At 41.0% G+C, this 19,749-nt stretch overlaps 1 protein-coding gene across 1 annotated transcript in view; it reads left to right on the top strand.

The window, feature by feature from the left end:
- Nucleotides 1-19,749, top strand: part of cacnb2a (calcium channel, voltage-dependent, beta 2a) — a 95,936-nt gene that overhangs the window by 35,329 nt on the left and 40,858 nt on the right. Inside the window, exon 6 of the mRNA XM_076290023.1 lies at nucleotides 17,475-17,494. Coding sequence (XP_076146138.1) covers nucleotides 17,475-17,494 — 20 coding nt within the window. The remainder of the gene's footprint in view (nucleotides 1-17,474; nucleotides 17,495-19,749) is intronic.

The raw sequence follows: 19,749 nt of genomic DNA, 5'->3' as shown, positions 1-19,749 counted from the left end.
CACCAGACAAATGCGGGTGAATTTGTGTACTGGCAGGTGAATTTGGTGAACTTACTTGGTGGGATAGATCAGTGGTTCTTAAACTTTTTGTCTGGCGACCCCACAAAAAAGTATGGCGAGGTCTGGCGACCCCACTTTCCCCAAACCCATTCCAAGTCCTTACTAGTATTTCATTTTATTTACTCCATATGAACAAGAACTGAGAAAACCAAACAATCACAATTAAACAAATGTAGGCTGCCGCCATATCAGATCAGAACACAAGCACACACACACACACACAGCATTAGGCCTGCAATGTTACATTAATTATATTTATGGCAAAACAATAACGCTATTTTTTTATTTCCCTTTTCTGGTTTACTATCTTTGACAATTTCAATGGGAAGGGTGGGCCTGCTTCCCTGAACATAGCAAGTTCATTCAAGGAGGAATGCTGCATACGGCGACACAGGGCTACATGCAGCTATTCCGACATGCCGCTACTTAGACATTGGCGTCTAATTGTCGAAGTGGCGGCATTAACATTGATTTTCAAGCGTCCCATTATTGCAACATTTTTTTTCCATTGTCGGAGTAGCGACACTTGACCTTTTCTTTCAAACGTCCTGCCATTCCGACACGAGGTCATTAACAGTGGCATATTCAGGATTTTTCAACGGAGTGGACTTTTTGCGAAGTAGCCTAGGGTGGGCCTTTATTTTTTTATTCCGATATGGGCAGCATAGGGTATAGCGTATAATTTCATATGAAAAGTGTTTGTTTTAAAATATTATTTGCTTAAAAAAATGCTGCTAATTTTATGCAGTTTAACAAATGTATAAATTGTGCACTGTCGCTTTAAGACAGTCGCTTTAATTCACGTTTATTTCTCAATGATCTTCTGCCTGCTCCGCTATGGCTAGTGCTGTCTACGGCTGTGCCCTCTCACCGTTTTTAAATGGTCAGTAGTGGGAACTACTGTTGCCTTCATGATTTCCGTTTAAAAGTTTCTTATAAGAAGGAGATATCATTTATCAACAATGACAAGCCAGCTGGAACCTGCCGCTCTCTGTCCCTCTCGCGAGTGCAGACGCGCTCCCAATTAAATGGATCGCATAACGTTCACGTTAGATCTGCTGCAAAGGAGATAACTAAGAGTAGGCCTATCTCTATTTAACATGATGTTTTGACATTGACATTGTAAACGTTCTCTAAGGAGAGTGAAAAGCTGTTTGCAGTAAAGCTAACCAACGTCATCTCCATCGCAGGAAAAAAATAGCGAGCAGCCTGATAACCAAATTAAATGCTCGGCGGGCCGGATGAAAGTGCTTGGCGGGCCGGATCCGGCCCGCAGTTTGCCCACCCCTGTCCTAGATGCATGGATGAGATGACATGGATGTCATGTCATCTGCACCTGCAGCTACATCAACAATCCACCTGCCATCCACTCCAAACAATGTTTTTCCCAATATTTGATATCGGCACATATTTCAGTCAAAACATTAGGTAATTTTGAACTGGCCATGTGAATAAATGTTACACATTATGTAAAACACAGGTAGCTCTCCTCATTTTATTCTCTAAGCTCTCAGGGGAAAACGATCGGAAACTCCATGCATCAAACAAACTCTGCATGCAGGCCACCTATATTAATTAATTAATGGCCATCAATCAATGGCCATTTGCGCAAAGACGGGCGGAATTATTACGCTCCAGTAGCCTAAACCATTTCATTGAACGTTCAAATAACCCCCAGAGTTCAGTGTCCATCAGGGTGTTCAAACTGGATGTGCGATATATTCAAGTTGCTTATTGCATATAGAGGACAATGATAACAACGCATTTTGGCTTGCCAGCAGGTTGGATAAACTCAATTTACTACACAATAATGTAGGCTAGGAATATATCTTTTATATGTCATGCGTGCAGTTGTTGACATATATATAATAATATATATTTATTATATATATATATATAATAATATTGCACATAACATGTCTGCATATTTATTTAGTCTTCTTTCTCTCAACTCTAGGCTAGCGCATGCATTATCATGGCCCTATAATTGTGCAAAGACAGACGGGATATCCGACGCTCCTTTTACAGTAAACCACTTCACAACGAACGTTCAAATAACCCCCAGAGTTCAGTGTCCATCAGTCCCAACATTTAGAAGCATTATCGAAAAGTCCAAGCGTGAATTGGGTGTGTTTTGATTTTGAGAGAGACTGGAGAAGGGCCGTATGTCTCACAGCAACTGCGATAACCTTGTTTCTTGAAGGCTATCCTAACCTCCAAATATCCACATCTAATGAGGGTCGGCGACTATCCAATACCCAATACTATTTGCAATACCCTCGATATACATAATATTGTTGGAAAGCTTAGTTTATGGCCGTTTGTGTGAGTACAATAACTTAATTTTGTAAATTTTACCAAAACAACTGGTTTCGTCTTGCAGGGTCACATTTCATTTGTTGTCTTATCTTTTTTCATTCAAAACAATTCGTAGGTATCCATACTCAAGTCTAATTACCACCAGACACAAATAATCATCACCTAGGTTAAATCCTCTCTCTCTCTCCAAAATCTCTTCCTCTGAGATGCACGCGCTATAGGCTATAATTTAGGCTACCCGACATTTCAAATGTGACTCTCTAATCAATTTTTTTAGCTCTTAAACATGAAAAATACACTGTTCAACGGAGCTGGTGTGTGTGAGGCGCACTCTTGGACTCCTTCAGACGTGACTAACCTTTCGGTTGAAGTTCTTGTGCATAGGCCTATTATAGAATCCAATTATTTTTGGAATCTGATCCCTTATCATACCTGTTCATTTGTACTTGTCGCACGACTTATCGGGACTACATTCAAGATGGCGTCGAACGGTGAACTTCCTGAAGGTACTGTCTGTATAAATCGTCTTGGAAATAAACTACCAGTGCTTTTTTTTTAAAGTTCTCAATGGTTGTTTTAAATGTCAGGGCCCTCGGAAGTCTACCAATGAAGTGTGGAGTGTAAATGGTGTAAAACAGTGATTTATTTGCATGGCTAGCCCGATGCCCGATGCCGAGGCCCCCCCCCCCCACTGAAAACCTGTTGCTAGCATCAGCTATCTAGCGCCAGATTTCGGAGTGCAGCCGAGATGGGCTATGAGACAAAAGTTCACACTCGGTATCATGTTTCAACACACTTTAGGTCAATATCACACCAAACTTCTCCTTTAAAGGAGCCACGCCACTTTTATGACACTATGGCATATGAATGCTGTTCTGTTGACCTTTAGTTTTGTTGCTACTGTGCATGGAGGACAGGCCCATTATGAGTTCTGTCCAACATTGGTGGTAGTTTTAGAGAAAAATTCATCACATTTTAATCGTATAAATCGTATAATGCCAATAACCGTGATCATTTAGGTTACTTTAATCATGATATCACAGTTGATTGGCTGGTAGATTTTGTAATCCACCAGCCATAGTGGCAGGTGGACAAAATATTTAGTTTCCATCCCTGACACACACACACTCTCAACTTCATATATACACTGAGACACACACACTCTAAACTTAATATACACTGAGACAAACACACACACACTCAACTTAATACGCATACACACACTCAAATTAATACACACACTGACACAAAAACACACCCTTTCTCTCAACTTAAAGGAATTATCCGGAGTAAAATGCACTTTAGATCAATTTACGGATGATTGGGAGTTGACATCCAAATCATGTCATTCGGATGTGTTTTGAGAAAGTTCTATGTTACCGTTTTTAGTCAAAACTCATTGGCCTGACTTCCGGGACGGCGTGACACCAGCATGGCTGCATAGTTTTTGGCTCCGCTCGGCTTGACCTTCCTTCCTCATGTATTACTGCTTTGAAAATCCCTTAAAAAATAATCTTTCAATCTCTTAAACAACAAGGTGATATAAATCATGCCAAACGAACAAAAAAATAACCCTACTCGCACAGCAAAGCAACAGAAAAAGCTCACGACGCCTGAAAGCAAGATGGAGGAAGAGACAGCTACATCTGACGACACTAAGGCAGAGCTTGCCAGCATCAAAAATCTCTTGAAAGGTATAGCGGTAGATGTGAACAGTATGAAAACAGGCATGGAAAAGCTGCAAACTACTGTTGAGTCGCTGGGTTCAAGGCGGAAACCAGAATTTCAGACCTGGAAGATGCTAACAACAGCCGAGGGGCTAGCATAGACTCTGCTTTGTCTAACCTAAAAGCACTTCAGGATAAAGTCACATATTTAGAAGACTACAGTAAAAAGCAGAGGGTAACGACCTGAGAGGTTTTGTGCTTGATATACTAACGGAACAGTTGGAGCTGGATGTGAATGTTGGATTTGAAATTGAGCGAGTGCACCGCGTTGGGCAGAGTGCAGACAAGGGCCGCAGTCGTCACGCTCTGATCCGCTTTCTGAGATTCAGCGCGAGAGAAGCGGTCCTCGCGGCTGCTCGCGGAAAAGAAGCAGTCATATGGGAGGGCAAGAAGCTCTCCTTCTTCCAGGATCTTTCCCAAGAGGTGCTACAACAGCGTAGAAAATTTGATGGTGTGAAGAAGCAACTCAGAGGACATGGGATCCTCTACTCCATGCAGTACCCAGCAACGCTGAAGTTTTCTGTAAACAACAAGTGGCATTCCTTCACTTCACCAAATGCGGTAGCTACCTTCCTTACATCGCAGGGCTTTACGCAGGGTGATGAGTAGGCTCATTATGGTCAGTCATAATTTCTTTTTCAATGTCTGGGACTATTTACATATTTTATCTTAGTAACATTTCTCCAGATATGCATATTATAAGTATGGTACTCTTGGAATGGTAGCCCATCATGCTAGTGCTTTTACTTAGACAACACATAGGCTACCTTTGGGTTGCATAGTGAAGTGGCATGTGGTAATTTATTTCATTCTATATTTTCTATTATTATTATTTATTTATTTATTTTTATTTTTTTATTATTATTATTAATATTTTTCTTTTTTAATTATTTCTATTACTTTTTATTTCTTAAGGGTGATTATTGATATCATAATTGTCATTGCATTGTTTGGTTGACTTGCCTTTTTGAGGTACTTCAGATGGTTGTCAAGTTATTGGTTGGGATAAAAACATCTAATGGGGAGTGGGCTGGGAGTGGGTGGAGTCGGGACAGGCCAGGTGACACTTTCATGCGGATGCACTATAGCATGTTTAGTAGAGCAGTAGAGCCTAATGCTATGTGTGGGCTCTTGACAGTTTTGTATTTGTGTACAATGTTTTTTCGTTTTAACTGTGTGTTGCTTTGTTCAAGTTTCCTTTTTCCACAAGGGAGTAGACTAACAGGACAAGAAGTTATTATGTTTTTTAAAACAATTGTGGCTAACACTTATCTGATTACACCTAGTTATATTTTATGGGTGAATTGTTTAAACTAATATCATTGAATGTTAAGGGTGCAAACTCAGCTATAAAAAGGAGGAAGATTCTATGGCATCTCAAACAGAAAAATCCAGATCTAGCTTTCTTGCAAGAGACCCACCTGGAGGAAAAAGATTCATTATTATTGCAAAGGGACTGGGTTGGGAAAGTCCTTTATAGTGCAGGTTCCTCCAGTCAGAGGGGAGTAGCCATCTTGATTCGGAAAGACTTCAACATTAAAATACTCAGACAACAAGCAGATGAAGAAGGCAGATGGATAGCAATAGAGGTTGAACTGTTTGGCATTAAGTATACGCTTATGAATGTATATGCACCAACAATGGAAAAGCCAGGTTTTTTTGTAGGAGTGAGCAATGTAATAACAGGGTTTGGAAATCCATATATAATCTTGGGTGGGGATTTTAACAACGTGAGGGAGCCCACGATGGATAAAACGTATATAGGGGGTATAACACGACCTTCACAGGCACGGAAAGAAATTAACACAATGGTGGAAGAGCTGGATTTGGTGGATGTGTGGAGATTTTTTCATCCTTCAGAAAAACAGTTTACTTTTTATTCCCACCCACATAATTCTTATTCCAGAATAGATTACTTTCTAATTTCAAAATCATTGATCTCTGTTACAGCACAAACGACAATAGGCACAATTTTAATATCAGACCATGCTCCAGTGGGGATGACACTACGCGTAGGCCAATCAAATAAAAAACGTCCCAGTAGGTGGAGATTTAATACATCTATGCTCAAAGATGAAAACTTAGTGCAATCTATTAAAGGGGAGATAATGTATTACTGGTGGACCAATGAAGGCACAGTATCAAACCCAGCTGTGGAGTGGGATGCCTTTAAGGCTGTCATTAGAGGCCTTATTCAAACTTGCTCATTTCTAAAAAAGACAGCGGTCAAGCGCTTTCAGGAACTGGAAGGAGACATACAAAAAATGGAAAATAGGCACGCAATATACTTTGACCACTCTTCACTTCACGAACTGAGTAAATTAAAGCTGGAATATAATTCTATATTACAGAAAAAAGTTGAATATTCATTATTCAGAAGTAAACAGAAGTATTACGAACAAGGAGAAAGGACAGGGCGGTTTCTTGCACAGAGAGCAAAGCAGCAATATACACAATCACTTATAACAGGAATACAGAATGACAGGGGGGAACTGAAAACAGATGATATTGACATCAACAACTTATTTGTCACATTCTATCAAAGTCTTTATAAATCAGACAACCCCGCTTCTCAAGATATTAGCGCTTTTCTATCTACTGTGAAATGTCCAACATTATCACAGGATGAACAAGAACAAATTGGAGCTGACATTACATTAGAGGAAATTAAAGAGGCTATTCAGAAACTGCAGAGCGGGAAATGTCCAGGGGAAGATGGCCTTCCGTCTGAATTTTATAAGGCCTTTTCAGATCTTCTGGCCCCAAGACTACTGAAAGTTTACAATAATGCCTTATTGAGAGGGTGTCTTCCAGATAGTATGCAGACGGCTATAATAACTCTAATTCATAAAAAGGATAGGGATCCACAACTGTGTGGCAATTATCGCCCAGTGTCACTAATTAATGTTGATGCTAAGCTACTCGCTAAAATCTTAGCTACTAGATTGGAAGGGTTATTGCCAAAACTTATCCACCCTGATCAAGTAGGTTTTATTAAGAATAGGACATCATCTGACAATCTTCGCAGGCTTCTTCATCTTATGTGGCAAGCTGGAAGAGAATCAGATGTAACTGTAGCTCTTTCACTGGATGCAGAGAAAGCATTCGACAGGGTGGAGTTTGCATACTTGTTTCAGACGTTGGGGAAATTTGGGATGGGAACTGCTTTCATTAATTGGGTTAGGTTACTATATCACAATCCCAAGGCATCTGTTGTGACAAATGGCAGACAGTCTACTGCATTTCAGCTTTATAGAGGGACACGGCAGGGATGCCCCTTATCCCCCCTGTTATTTGCCCTGGCCCTGGAACCACTGGCTATTGCCATCAGACAACATAACACTATAGTTGGTATTAAGACTGGGGGTAAAGAACACAAATTGCTTTTGTATGCAGATGATATTTTGCTACTGTGCAGACGCCCATCAACCACAGTATCCCATATTCTCACCTTGATCGACTCTTTTTCACTTGTGTCTGGATACAAAATCAACTGGTCGAAGTCTGAAGCCATGCCCCTATCCAAGGTCTGTCCCCCCAGTGTTAGAAAGGGTTGGAAGTTTTCATGGCAGCCTTCAGGCCTGACATACTTGGGCATAAAAATAACCCCACAATTGAATAACATTATGGACGTCAACCTCCTCCCCCTGATTCAAAAAATAGAACTTATACTCCAAAACTGGACTAAATTAGGCTTATCACTTCTAGGTAAGATCAATATTTTGAAGATGGTAATAGTTCCCAAAATTAATTACATAAGTAATATGCTACCATTAAACTTCCCACGCACTACATTAGTAAAATATAATAAAGCGGTTTGTGGTTTTCTGTGGGCAGGCAAAAAAACATATATAAATAAAACAAAACTTTATGCGGCTCCAGAAGATGGTGGCCTAGGTCTGCCCCATATAGCCTGGTATCATTATGCTTTTTGTCTAAAACAGTTATCCAAGATATACATCACTGCTGATATAGCTCCAGCTTGGGTGTCCATTGAAGGGGCCCTTATCTATCCATACCCGGTACAGGCCTTTATTACACAAACTAGTGGCAAGGTCCCTCATGATAATCCAATACTGGCATTTTCACAGGAGACTTGGCAAGCCTCACATAAAATCCTGAGCTTATATCCAAATTTTACTTGTCAAACTTCACTATGGCACAATAAATGTCTCAAGATAGGCAAAAGGACATTTTCTTGGCCTGACTGGGTCAAGTTAGGCATTGTTTACATTGGGGATTTATTTGAGGGAGACACTTTCTTTTCTTTTGAACAGTTAAGAGCAAGATATGGACTTTCAAATAAGGACTTTTGGAAATACTTACAGTTAAGAAGCTGTATTCTGTCACATCTCAGACTATCGCCACTTGCACCAGCTACTGAATTACAGACCAGATTGGAACAAGAAAAGTTTTTTTTAATGAAAGCATCAGGCTTTTACAGTATTTTAAGGGAATCTCAGCCTCCTAATTTTGGGGGCTTAAAAAAATGCTGGGAGAGGGATATGGGAGAGAGTATACCAGATGAAGCGTGGGAACAAGTAATCAAGTCATGGTACAAAGTTTCAAGAGAAATGCAGACACGGTTGATACGTTATAAAATTATCAATAGGATTTATTGGACCCCGTCAAAAATGGCACGGTTAGGACTTAGAAGCTCAGACGTGTGTTGGAGGTGCGACACTGAATGTGGCACTCTTTTACATATGTTATACTCTTGCCCCATAATAGACCCCCTATGGTCTGAGATAATGTCTTTTATCAACAAGTTGCTGACCACTGCTCTGGTACGCCATCCATTGCTCTGTCTCTTGGGTGTGGTACCACAGGGGAGCGGGTTAAATGCCCATCAATCCTCATGGTGCCGAACAGCTGTAATAGTTGGATGCAGGATAATATTACGCCATTGGAAAACACAAGTAGCTATATCAATGGTGGAATGGTTTAATGAGATGTCCAAGATTGCCTCTTATGAGAGGGTGAGCTATAAAATGATAGATAAGGAGAACGTCTATATGAACATTTGGGGGCCTTATTTAGACATAATACAGTAGGCTGGTGGTTTGTTTTTCTGTTTCTTTTTATCTCTTTTTTCCCCTTTTGTTTATGATTATATTCAGTGATGTACAAATGTGTATAGTTACACACACTTTTTTATTTTTTATAGTATATAGCGTTGTTAGTCAGTATCTGCCTGTAGTCCTCCCTGTTTACTTGTGGATGTTCAGTGTTTGTCTTTGTGTCATGTATTTGTGAAAAAACAATAAAAAAAAGTGAATTACAAAAAAAAAAAACTCGTTGGCCTGGTAGTGACCCGGGCATGTCATTTCGTCGCCGTTTAAAACATAGTCCAGTATTTCTTTCGAACTTGAAATGAAGTTGTATGGACTGGACTATGTTTTTTTTTTTTTTTTTAAACGGCGACGAAATTGTGAATTTCCAGAGCGTGTTACTCCACTCTCAGCAATCGACTCCTACAGACTTTCTCCTGAAGATGGCAGCAAAGATGGCAACATTTCCGGAAAGGTACTGGCTTGATGAAATTCATTCTGGACTCTCTACCCGACCACATAAAGACCTCGGGATACTTCGGTTTGGCTTTAGGGACCCTCTACTCCCTACCACGTAAGTGTAATGTTGTTTGGAACTGTAGAAGAGGTATAAAAATAGCGTTTTGTAGCGGCGAAATGACATGCCCGGGTCACTTCCAGGCTAATGAGTTTTGACTAAAAAAGGTAAAATCGAACTTTCTCAAAACACATCCGAATGACATGATTTGGATGTCAACTCAACGTATGTACTCCCAATCATCCGTAAATTGATCTAAAGTGCATTTTACTCCGGATAATTCCTTTAATACACACACTGACACAAACACACAAACACCCTGTTACGGCTGCCTTGTGCTGCAACATTAACGAGTCCAAGACAACAGCATTTCAAAAGTCGACTTTGAATTTGTTAATACAAAAAATGTCTAGGGGTTGAATATAATGAAAAAAGTATTTGAGCTGGATGTGTGCATGCGTGTGTAGTTCAGTAGCTGAAAATCAAAAATGAGAGTGACAGAAAGATGGGAGGAGGAGCGTAAAATGCACCCTGTATGTACGAAAACTGCCCATGAAAGCGCACATCTATTTTGCACCTAAATATTTCCACCCACTGTGTATGGTCGCACTAATGGGATGTCGGACTAACGGGATGTTGGACCAATGGTCTGACCCCGGAGCAAGGCGTTATTTACCCGATGAGCTAAAGGTTTGATAAATACGATGTTAACATAACTGTCATAGCATGCGGTTTCTGTGGGTTCATCATGGCGCTGATAACGCTACGTTTGCAAATATACGTACATCTGGCCCTGTGTATCAACACACACCCAAACACAAGGAGATCTACGAACACACGTTCACACAGATGCATACACATGTAACGGAGGCGAACTGAGTTAGCGTGCTAGTTGCCCGTGTAAATCCTCACAGCCCTAACCTTAAGGCGAGACACTACAGGTGAATAGGGTAAAAAATTTAACAAGCAGATATCACTATGAAACTTCCCCAGTTGATTATTTACATTAATATGAGAAAAAAATGTATTACAAGTTTGCTGTAATTTAATGTTTACATATGCAAATTAAGCATTATCTAATTAAATATGCACTAATTTGCATACATTTTAAGGCACAAAACCTGAGCGTTGGATACAGCCAGGTTCAAAATTATGTTTTCATTGTGTTCAGATATTAGATGGGAAAACATTTACAGAGGGATTTATGAATATCTACTTTTGTTATCCTGTAAATCAGAAAATGATGTCACTAGCCCTAAAAAATCGCTTTTTTCCATGTTTTTAGGCATAAAATGTCATGTAAGTCAGGCTAGGAATAATATATCAACAAACCCCTTTGTAGAAATCTTCGACATATAGTTAGGCATAAGTCTAGAAAGTTTGGTGTATGTACGTGCTTCTGAAGTGGAGTTTTTGAGCTCAGAGTGTGAGCGGAAACTCATTTTAGTACAGTACGCTGTGTTTGGAAAATAGGGTCCCGCTGGATTTTCATGTAAAAATTAATTTTTTTGCATATTTTGCTAATATAGAGTCTAAGGATCAAGATTTTTTTTGTCTTCAAATTTTCACGATCCATCTTTAGTGTTTTTTTCTGTATGTTTTAAAATAAGCGATTATATCTAGTCCGAAAAGTGATTTTCACATTTTCTTCTAATTTTTTGACAATTAATTCCACTTTTTGCACACAAAACCCCCAGATAATGTAGAAAGGTTGTTGGTTCTAAAACAATATCCATAGTTTTCAAACTTTGAGTGTCTGAAAAGTGTAAAAACACCTCCACCCTTGTTGCCTATGTCAAAAACGATTTCTTAATCTTTGCTTTTCTTGATGCTTTCCTTGACCTGCCATGTCATTCTATTGTCTACCTTAAGAGAAATTTGTCTTGGAAATAATCTATAATAATAATAATAGTACAGGCAACACAGGTGACATAGGCATGGGTAGTTGAGTAACAGTAGGCAAAATTAACAAACAAAAGAATATAAGGTACAAACAAACAGACAAACCACGGATGGCCCTCTCACAGCCTGAACTAATACAAAAAACAAAAAACTCAAGGGAAAACATTGCTCAGACACTAAACCATGTGCATTTGCTCTCTTTAAAAGCTACGGGTTATCCACAGCCAACAGGCCGGGCGTGCGAGAGAAGCAATGAAGTCTTAGAATTAAGAATAAAGCCATGTTCTTCCAACAACAACAACCACAAACACCCATGCGGCAAAAATATCAAATGACCGGCTGTGTTCTCCCAGAGAGGAAGCTACGTATATGATCACCACCCACAGGTGGACGTGTGCACCAGCGCTGCAGGTCAGCCTTTCTGCATACACACCTGTCTTTAAAGTTCACCATCCTGGTAGCATACCTATCTACTGCCAAGGCTTGAAGGGGACGGGGAGAATATTTACTTCTGCTACACTGGCAGAGAACTCATGTGAAACAGACTGTGGGAGGTGGAAGGGGTTTGAATGCTGTCCGGCAGTATTATGAGTGGAACGTCTTAAGGGGGCCCTTTTCCCCATACAGCCTGATCTTATAGTGTGTGCCAATTCCATCAAGACACTCCACAATTTCATACTTGGTAGACACCCATGTATCCTGGATTTTGTGGCGACCATGAAAATGGTTCTTGCAAAAGAGTTTACATATATTTAGCAGACACCAAAGTCACTTACATACTGTATGTCAGCTATATTACAAGAGATCACATTGTCCCCGGAGCAACTTGGGGTTAAGTGCCTTGCTCAAGGGCATAACAGTGAAAGCCGGGAATTGAACCGACCGACAACTTTCAGGCTACTGCACGCTAGCCCAGCTCCTTAACCACTACACTACCACTGCCCACTAGAAAAAGACTAGAGTGCCAGGTGGTAATATGGGTACAGTGTCAGGACCGCACACTACAATCTCCCAGAAGAACTAAATTTATTGAGTTAAAAACATAACGCAACGTTTCGACCCACCAGGGTCTTCATGATGACCCTGGTGGGTCGAAACGTTGCGTTATGTGTTATGATGGCAGTGTGCGGACAACTACTCTTCTTTCCTTGATAAGCTTTTTTGTCCTGCACCTGGCCTCAGTGAGGTGGGATGTGCATACAACCACTTTGAAGAGGACTACAGTGTTAGGACCACCATGCCTATGATATGCCGCAGCCTCTTCTAAGTGTCTCCTAGCACTAGCATAGACAGAAGTCAGGTACTCTTGATGTTGCACCACCCAATCAGTCGGTGGACTGACCCTGTGGTCACCTCCAGTATATCCAAGTAGGTGGTCGACTGGTAACTGTGGCTTCTGACCGAACATCAGCTTGTATGGGGAGTGCTGTGTGGACTGGTACACGGTGGTATTATAGGCGAACAGGAGCTGAGGGAGCAACTGGGGCCATTTACGCTTCTTTTCAGGGGGTAAGGTCCTGAACAAGTCATGAAGTGTCCTGTTGAAACGTTCACATTGACCATTCCCCTCTGGATGATAAGTGGTGGTTCTAGTCTTTGTTATAGGTGTCACACAGGTGTTTCAACAGCTCCTCCTCAAAGCTGCTCCCCTGATCAGAGTGGATTCTCCTTTGCACGCCATACACATAAAACCATCTCTCAGTTAGAATCTTAGCTACGGTGGAAGCTCTCTGATCAGGGGTGGGAAAGGCCTGGGTAAACTTTGAGAAAACATTTGTGACTACCAGAACATTCTCTTGTCCTGTGCTAGCCCAATCCAAGAGAGTAAAGTCAATGGAGATTATTTACAAAGGCTTAGGGGCTAGCATATTTCCCAAGAAGGTTCTGGCTTGGGTTGTCTTGCTTTAGCAAGCACAGTGCTCACACTCAGAACACCACTTTTGCACCTCATGCCACATCTGGGGCCAGTAGCACCTCTGTCATATCAGATCTGTGGTCCTGTCCACCCCCAGATGGCCGTGGTTGTTGTGTAGGCTAGTGAGCACTTTGACTCGCAACACCTTTGGCAGTAAAAGCTGCAGCACTGGATCCCTGGAAGGAGGAGCCTGGATCGCTCGGTACAAGGTCCCATCCACTTCCTGTATCTGGGACCACTGCTTTATCAATTGCGGACTTCCCTTGGTTCACTCCACTTGTCTTAACGGGTATGTGGTCGTCCCTGTCACCAAAACCACAGGTATCTGGAAATACGGGTATGTGGTCGTCCCTGTCACCAAAACCACAGGTATCTGGAAATACAGGGATCAGTCCCTTGCAGGACTTTCCGGTCTCTTTTGGTTCGACCAGGGATGGTGTCCACCATACAAGATTCTGTCATCCAAGAGTCTTGGATAGGTGCACTTGAGGCTTGCATGTTGGCTATGGCAAGCGGCAGGGGGACGTCCAGGCCGTGTGACACAAATCGCAAAGTGTTAGTGGGGCTTGTGGGAAGCCTAGAAAGGGTATCGGCATTGCAATTAGCTGGCCCAGGACAATATTTGATGTTGTAATAAAGAGGGCAAGCTGAGAAACCCAGCAATGTTCCAGAGCGCCCAGTTTCGCTGACTGCAAGTATTGGAGGGGATTGTTGTCAGTGTACACGGTGAACGTGTTGCCCAGGAGATACTTGACATTTTTTTCTGTGATTGCCCACTTGACTGCAAGGAGTTTGAGTTTCATGGCACTATAATTTGACATGTTCCTCTCACTTGGCCGCAAGTCCCGGCTAGCAAAGGCTATTGGTCGCTGTAACCCATCCTTCTCCTGTGACAAAACTGCCCCCAATCCTGCATGGCATGCATCCGTCTCTAAGATAAAGGGACGACTGAAATCGGCATAACCTAGGACTGGTGCTTGAACAAGCCATTCTTTTAAGGCTCTGAATCCAGAAAAAGTTCTGAAGGCAAACCTGAACGTATACATTCAATGTTAACTATCCAATATTCAGATGTCTGTAATTGAAATGTATGCAAATTAGTGCATAATTAATGAGATATTGTTAAATTACATGCTTAAACATATATTTTCAGAAAACTTGTAATGCAAAAAAATATTGTCTCTACATAACTAATCAACTAGTAAAGTTTCATAAGAATATCAAGGAGTTAAATTTTTTACCCTATTCACTCGTTCTATGTTGCCTATGAAGGCCAGTTTTAGGCCGCAAATGCTAATTAGCAGGTTTAAAACTAAAAAATCAGCTAAGTAAATATGATATTCAGAATCAGCACCCAAAAATTAGGCAGAATACCCTCTTTACCAGTGTTTTCTCACATTTGACCCCCAAGTGATAGTAGTCCCAGTCTTAATTATGCATTATATAAATGATGATATCATCTAAGTGTGAAAATGGATCGTGAAAATTTGAAGACAAAAAAAATCTTGTTCCTTAGACTCTATACTAGCAAAATATGCAAAAAAAACAATTTTTACAAGAAAATCCAGCGGAATTACACAAGACACCGTACTATTTTGAGAAAACAGCCTTGAAAGACAGCCAATGAGATTCCGTTCTCAGCCTAGACTCGCCTTTGAACTTTCGCGATTGGTTGCTGATACAAAGGAAGTGTCCATATATGGATCACATAGCGTGATACAGGAAAAACAGAGCTTTCCAACGGTAGTACACATGTTATGTTTTGGACCACGGTCGCGGGAGTGCATGCAAGGTTAGAATGCTAACTTTTGCTGAATTTAGGAGAAATGTACAGGCGCGAGTAGACACAATATAATGAAATAAACACCTAAATGTGTAAAACGGGCTTTTTTGTTGTAGTAGTGTGAAAGAATACATGCTAAGGTAGCAAATTAGCTCAAAATCTCGAAATTGACCAGTGCATGAAAAATCGATGTTTTCACCTGCCGTGTCTCGCCTTAAGAACGCTTCTAACCGCTGAGTTGGAAGCCTGGGCTTTTAGCTCCGTGGTTAGAGCGTTCGATCCCCATGCCGGTGTGTGTGGAGGTGTGCGGGTTCGAGGGCCATGAGTGGCGGATGAATTACGACCTGTTACACACACTCATCCACATACACACTTATTCATTCGTTTTCATACATGCATACACACATTTTGTGGGTGCGCATACACACACACACACACAAATGTTTGCCCCATTAATGACGTGAGTCTCATCCGTGTGCATTATTCCACTGCAGTCCCGAGGATCTCCCCTCCCACTGCAGCGTTGCCATGTGTGTGTTGCATAACTATGTGCCTGTGTGTGTTGTGTGTGTTTAGCCCTGGACATTGACATCACAGAGTTAGAATTTGAGGAGATTGATGCTCCTCCCCCCCAACGTTCCCCGAAGACCAATCCAAACTCAGCCCCGCCCCCTTTAGCCAAAGAGAAACGAATACCCTTCTTTAAGAAGGTAACCATGGATACACTTCCTATCACTCTGTGTCTAATGTAACCACAGATACGCTTCCTATCGCTCTGTGTCTACTGTAACCACGGATACGCTTCCTATCGCTCTATGTCTACTGTAACCACGGATACACTTCCTATTGCTCTGTGTCGACCGTTTACCTGCCCGAAAGCTGCTGCTCTTGCCACAGCAATCACACACACACACCACTATTCTCTCTGTAATACACACACACACACACCACTATTCTCTCTGTAATACACAGACACACACACACACCACTATTATATTTAAATTCAAATGAATCATTGAGTAATCAGCATTAGTGACATTAAAGTTCAAAAACTATTTTATTAATATTTTCACTGTTCAAATAATGGCCATAATAATCTATGATATGACCTAATATGCTATGCATATGAAATAAATTTAAAAGTGCTTCGGGAAGACGTTTTTTTTTTTACATACAAGGCATTTCAGGCCACAGATATAACCTAGGGGACACAATGAAAATAAATTAACACTCCCCTCAATGTCAACACTTATTTCTTTGCATTGATGTGCGACTATAGAGTTGATGAACTCTGGTGATATGCAAATTCCTTGCTGCAGAGGACTTTATTTTCAACACTTTATTTTTATCAACACCATCAGGCCGTTTTTTAAAAGTAAATGTTCCAATCAATGATCCAGGCAGCACGTTTTCTTCTCTCTCCTTCATTTTACAGTCTAATTTTTAATGACTAGAACGGCTCGGGGTCAAAGGTCATACGGAATCTATTAATCTGCACTATTTTTTTTTAATCAGTTATTTTTTCTCAAATTAATTAAGTTATTTTGACAGCCCTAAAAATAATGTTAAATAAATAAATCACCACTCTATTTGTAATACACACACACACAGACACACATACAAACATCGTGGCTCTCTCTCTCACACACACACACACAGACACACATACAAACATCGTGGCTCTCTCTCTCACACACACACACACAGACACACATACAAACATCATGGCTCTCTCTCTCACACACACACACACACACACACAGACACACATACAAACATCATGGCTCTCTCTCACACACACACACACACAGACACACATACAAACATCATGGCTCTCTCTCTCACACACACACACACAGACACACATACAAACATCATGGCTCTCTCTCTCTCACACACACACACACACAGACACACATACAAACATCATGGCTCTCTCTCTCACACACACACACACACAGTGCTGCACTCTCTGGGTTTGTCATCAGGTTCCACAACTGAATCACATGCCTACTCATGCATACTCACACTCCCCTTCCTTTTCTCCTCCCCCCCTCCTCCTCTTCTCTCCTCCCCCCCTCCTCCTCTCTCTTTTCTCCCCTTCTCTCCTCCCCCCCTCCTCCTCTTCTCTCCTCCTCTCTCTTTTCTCCCCTTCTCCTCCTCCTCTTCTCTCTCTCTCCTCCTCCTCTCTCTCTCCCAGCCAAGCTGAAGCAGAGGTCGGTAAGTTCTGTCTGCTTGCCACCCCCCCCCCCTGCCCCAAACCCCTGTAATATTGCTTTACCTAGGAGTGTAGGTGTCTACTCATGCATGCTTGGCTTTGCTTGATCTGTCACTAAAGGCCCTTTAGACAATGCAACAGGCACTGTTGTGCTCTGCCTTCCTTTCAGTGGTGCGCACCATGCCATGATGAAGCAGAGCGTAGCCATGATGGGTAGCTTCTGCATGGGTTAGCCATGCATGCTGCAGCCAAAGTTCAGGGCTGTTGATGCACTAACTGCATTGCACCTAAGGGGCTTTCAGTGTCTGTAAGAGTTTGGTTATGTGTGTGCATGTGAGTTCAACATGTCCTTTAAGACGTTTCTATAAGCTCAGTACTGTGAGAGCACAATGTCTCATGACAACATCAGAACATCTCATGTAGTCTGTGTCCTCCATGTGTCCTTGACCAACCCCAGGCTGAGGACACAGGCCACAGCTCACACATTAACCTAGCAGAGCCACTAGCACTAGAAATATCACACATTTCATGTTTGATATGCTTATATTCAGTCAGACATTGTTTCTTTAGAGAGTTTCCTCTCGTGCATATTAAACAGGGATATTGGAGAACTGCAGAATGGCATGAGACATGTTCTATATGGAGGTTTTATGGGACATATCTTTAATTATTTGTGTCAATCTATATTTGTGTTTAATTATTTGGGTCAATACATATGTCAATAATTACATAAGTTAATATACAATTAATTATTTAAATTTATAGTAGGCAGCATGGTGAAAGGTTTTTTTGCAAAGAAAGAATTATCAAAAGCTAATAAATTAGTAAAATTACAGTAAAACTTTAATCTTCTTAAAGTAAGCAACTATTACATTTAGGAGCAATGCTATTTGAGGGTGTTGTGTATAAACTGCAGGACAGTGTTAGGACAGCAAGTTAAAAAACAAAACCATATTAATACCATATTAACTGCCCCATGTATTATTCTCATAGCTGAAGAAATTTTGCAAAATCAAAGTATAAACCTCGGCTGACAGCACCCATTGCAGTTCTACGGTGCTGCTATCCGCTTTTGCTCACACGTCTGATTCACAAGTTCCTCCATGATTATAGGGTCCGCATCTGCAAACTTTATTATGGCATTGGAGCAATAAACAGGGTCGCAGTCGTGGGTGACGAGGGAGCAGAGTTCCTCCATGATTATAGCTGGTCTGGGCCGCATTCTTCACAGACCAATCAGAATTTTGTATACTAGAATCCTTCAAATCGTCAATCTATATCTAATTATATAGTTCTGATCCAATTCCTCCTTCAATTATTGATGCATTTATTGAATGCAGAGAGAGATTGGAGCAGAGGATGAAAGATAGATTGACACATACAATTAAAGATTAAAGAAATCCTAAAGAAAAATCCTCCAGAGTTTTCAATTGCAATGCAAATGAAATCCTTTCCACCATAATCCACACAATTTAAACTCATCTGGAAGACATGGTTTACTAACTGCCCACCACACATCTACACTAATGTGGAGTTTAATATACTAACTGCCCACCACACATCTGCACTAATGTGGAGTTTAATATACTAACTACCCACCACTACACTAATGTGGAGTTTAATATACTAACTACCCACCACTACACTAATGTGGAGTTTAGTATACTAACTGCCCACCACACATCTGCACTAATGTGGAGTTTAATATACTAACTACCCACCACTACACTAATGTGGAGTTTAATATACTAACTACCCACCACTACACTAATGTGGAGTTTAGTATACTAACTGCCCACCACACATCTACACTAATGTGGAGTTTAGTATACTAACTGCCCACCACACATCTACACCACATATCTGCACTAATGTGGAGTTTAGTATACTAACTACCCACCACTACACTAATGTGGAGTTAAATATACTAACTACCCACATCTACACTAATGTGGAGTTTAGTATACTAACTGCCCACCACACATCTACACTAATGTGGAGTTTAGTATACTAACTGCCCACCACACACATCTACACTAATGTTAATGTGGAGTTTAGTATACTAATTGCCCACCACACATCTACACTAATGTGGAGTTTAGTATACTAACTGCCCACCACACACATCTACACTAATGTTAATGTGGAGTTTAGTATACTAATTGCCCACCACACATCTACACTAATGTGGAGTTTAGTATACTAACTGTCCACCCCACACATCTTATATATATATAAGTTTAGTTTAGTATACTAA

The sequence above is a fragment of the Alosa pseudoharengus genome, unplaced genomic scaffold (genome assembly GCF_046254945.1).
Source record: "Alosa pseudoharengus isolate Yale_2024_CS ecotype anadromous, Long Island Sound unplaced genomic scaffold, YU_APseudo_1.1 YU_APseudo_1.1_scf_18, whole genome shotgun sequence".
Lineage (NCBI taxonomy): Eukaryota > Metazoa > Chordata > Actinopteri > Clupeiformes > Clupeidae > Alosa > Alosa pseudoharengus.
This window is presented reverse-complemented; position numbering and strand designations above follow the sequence as displayed.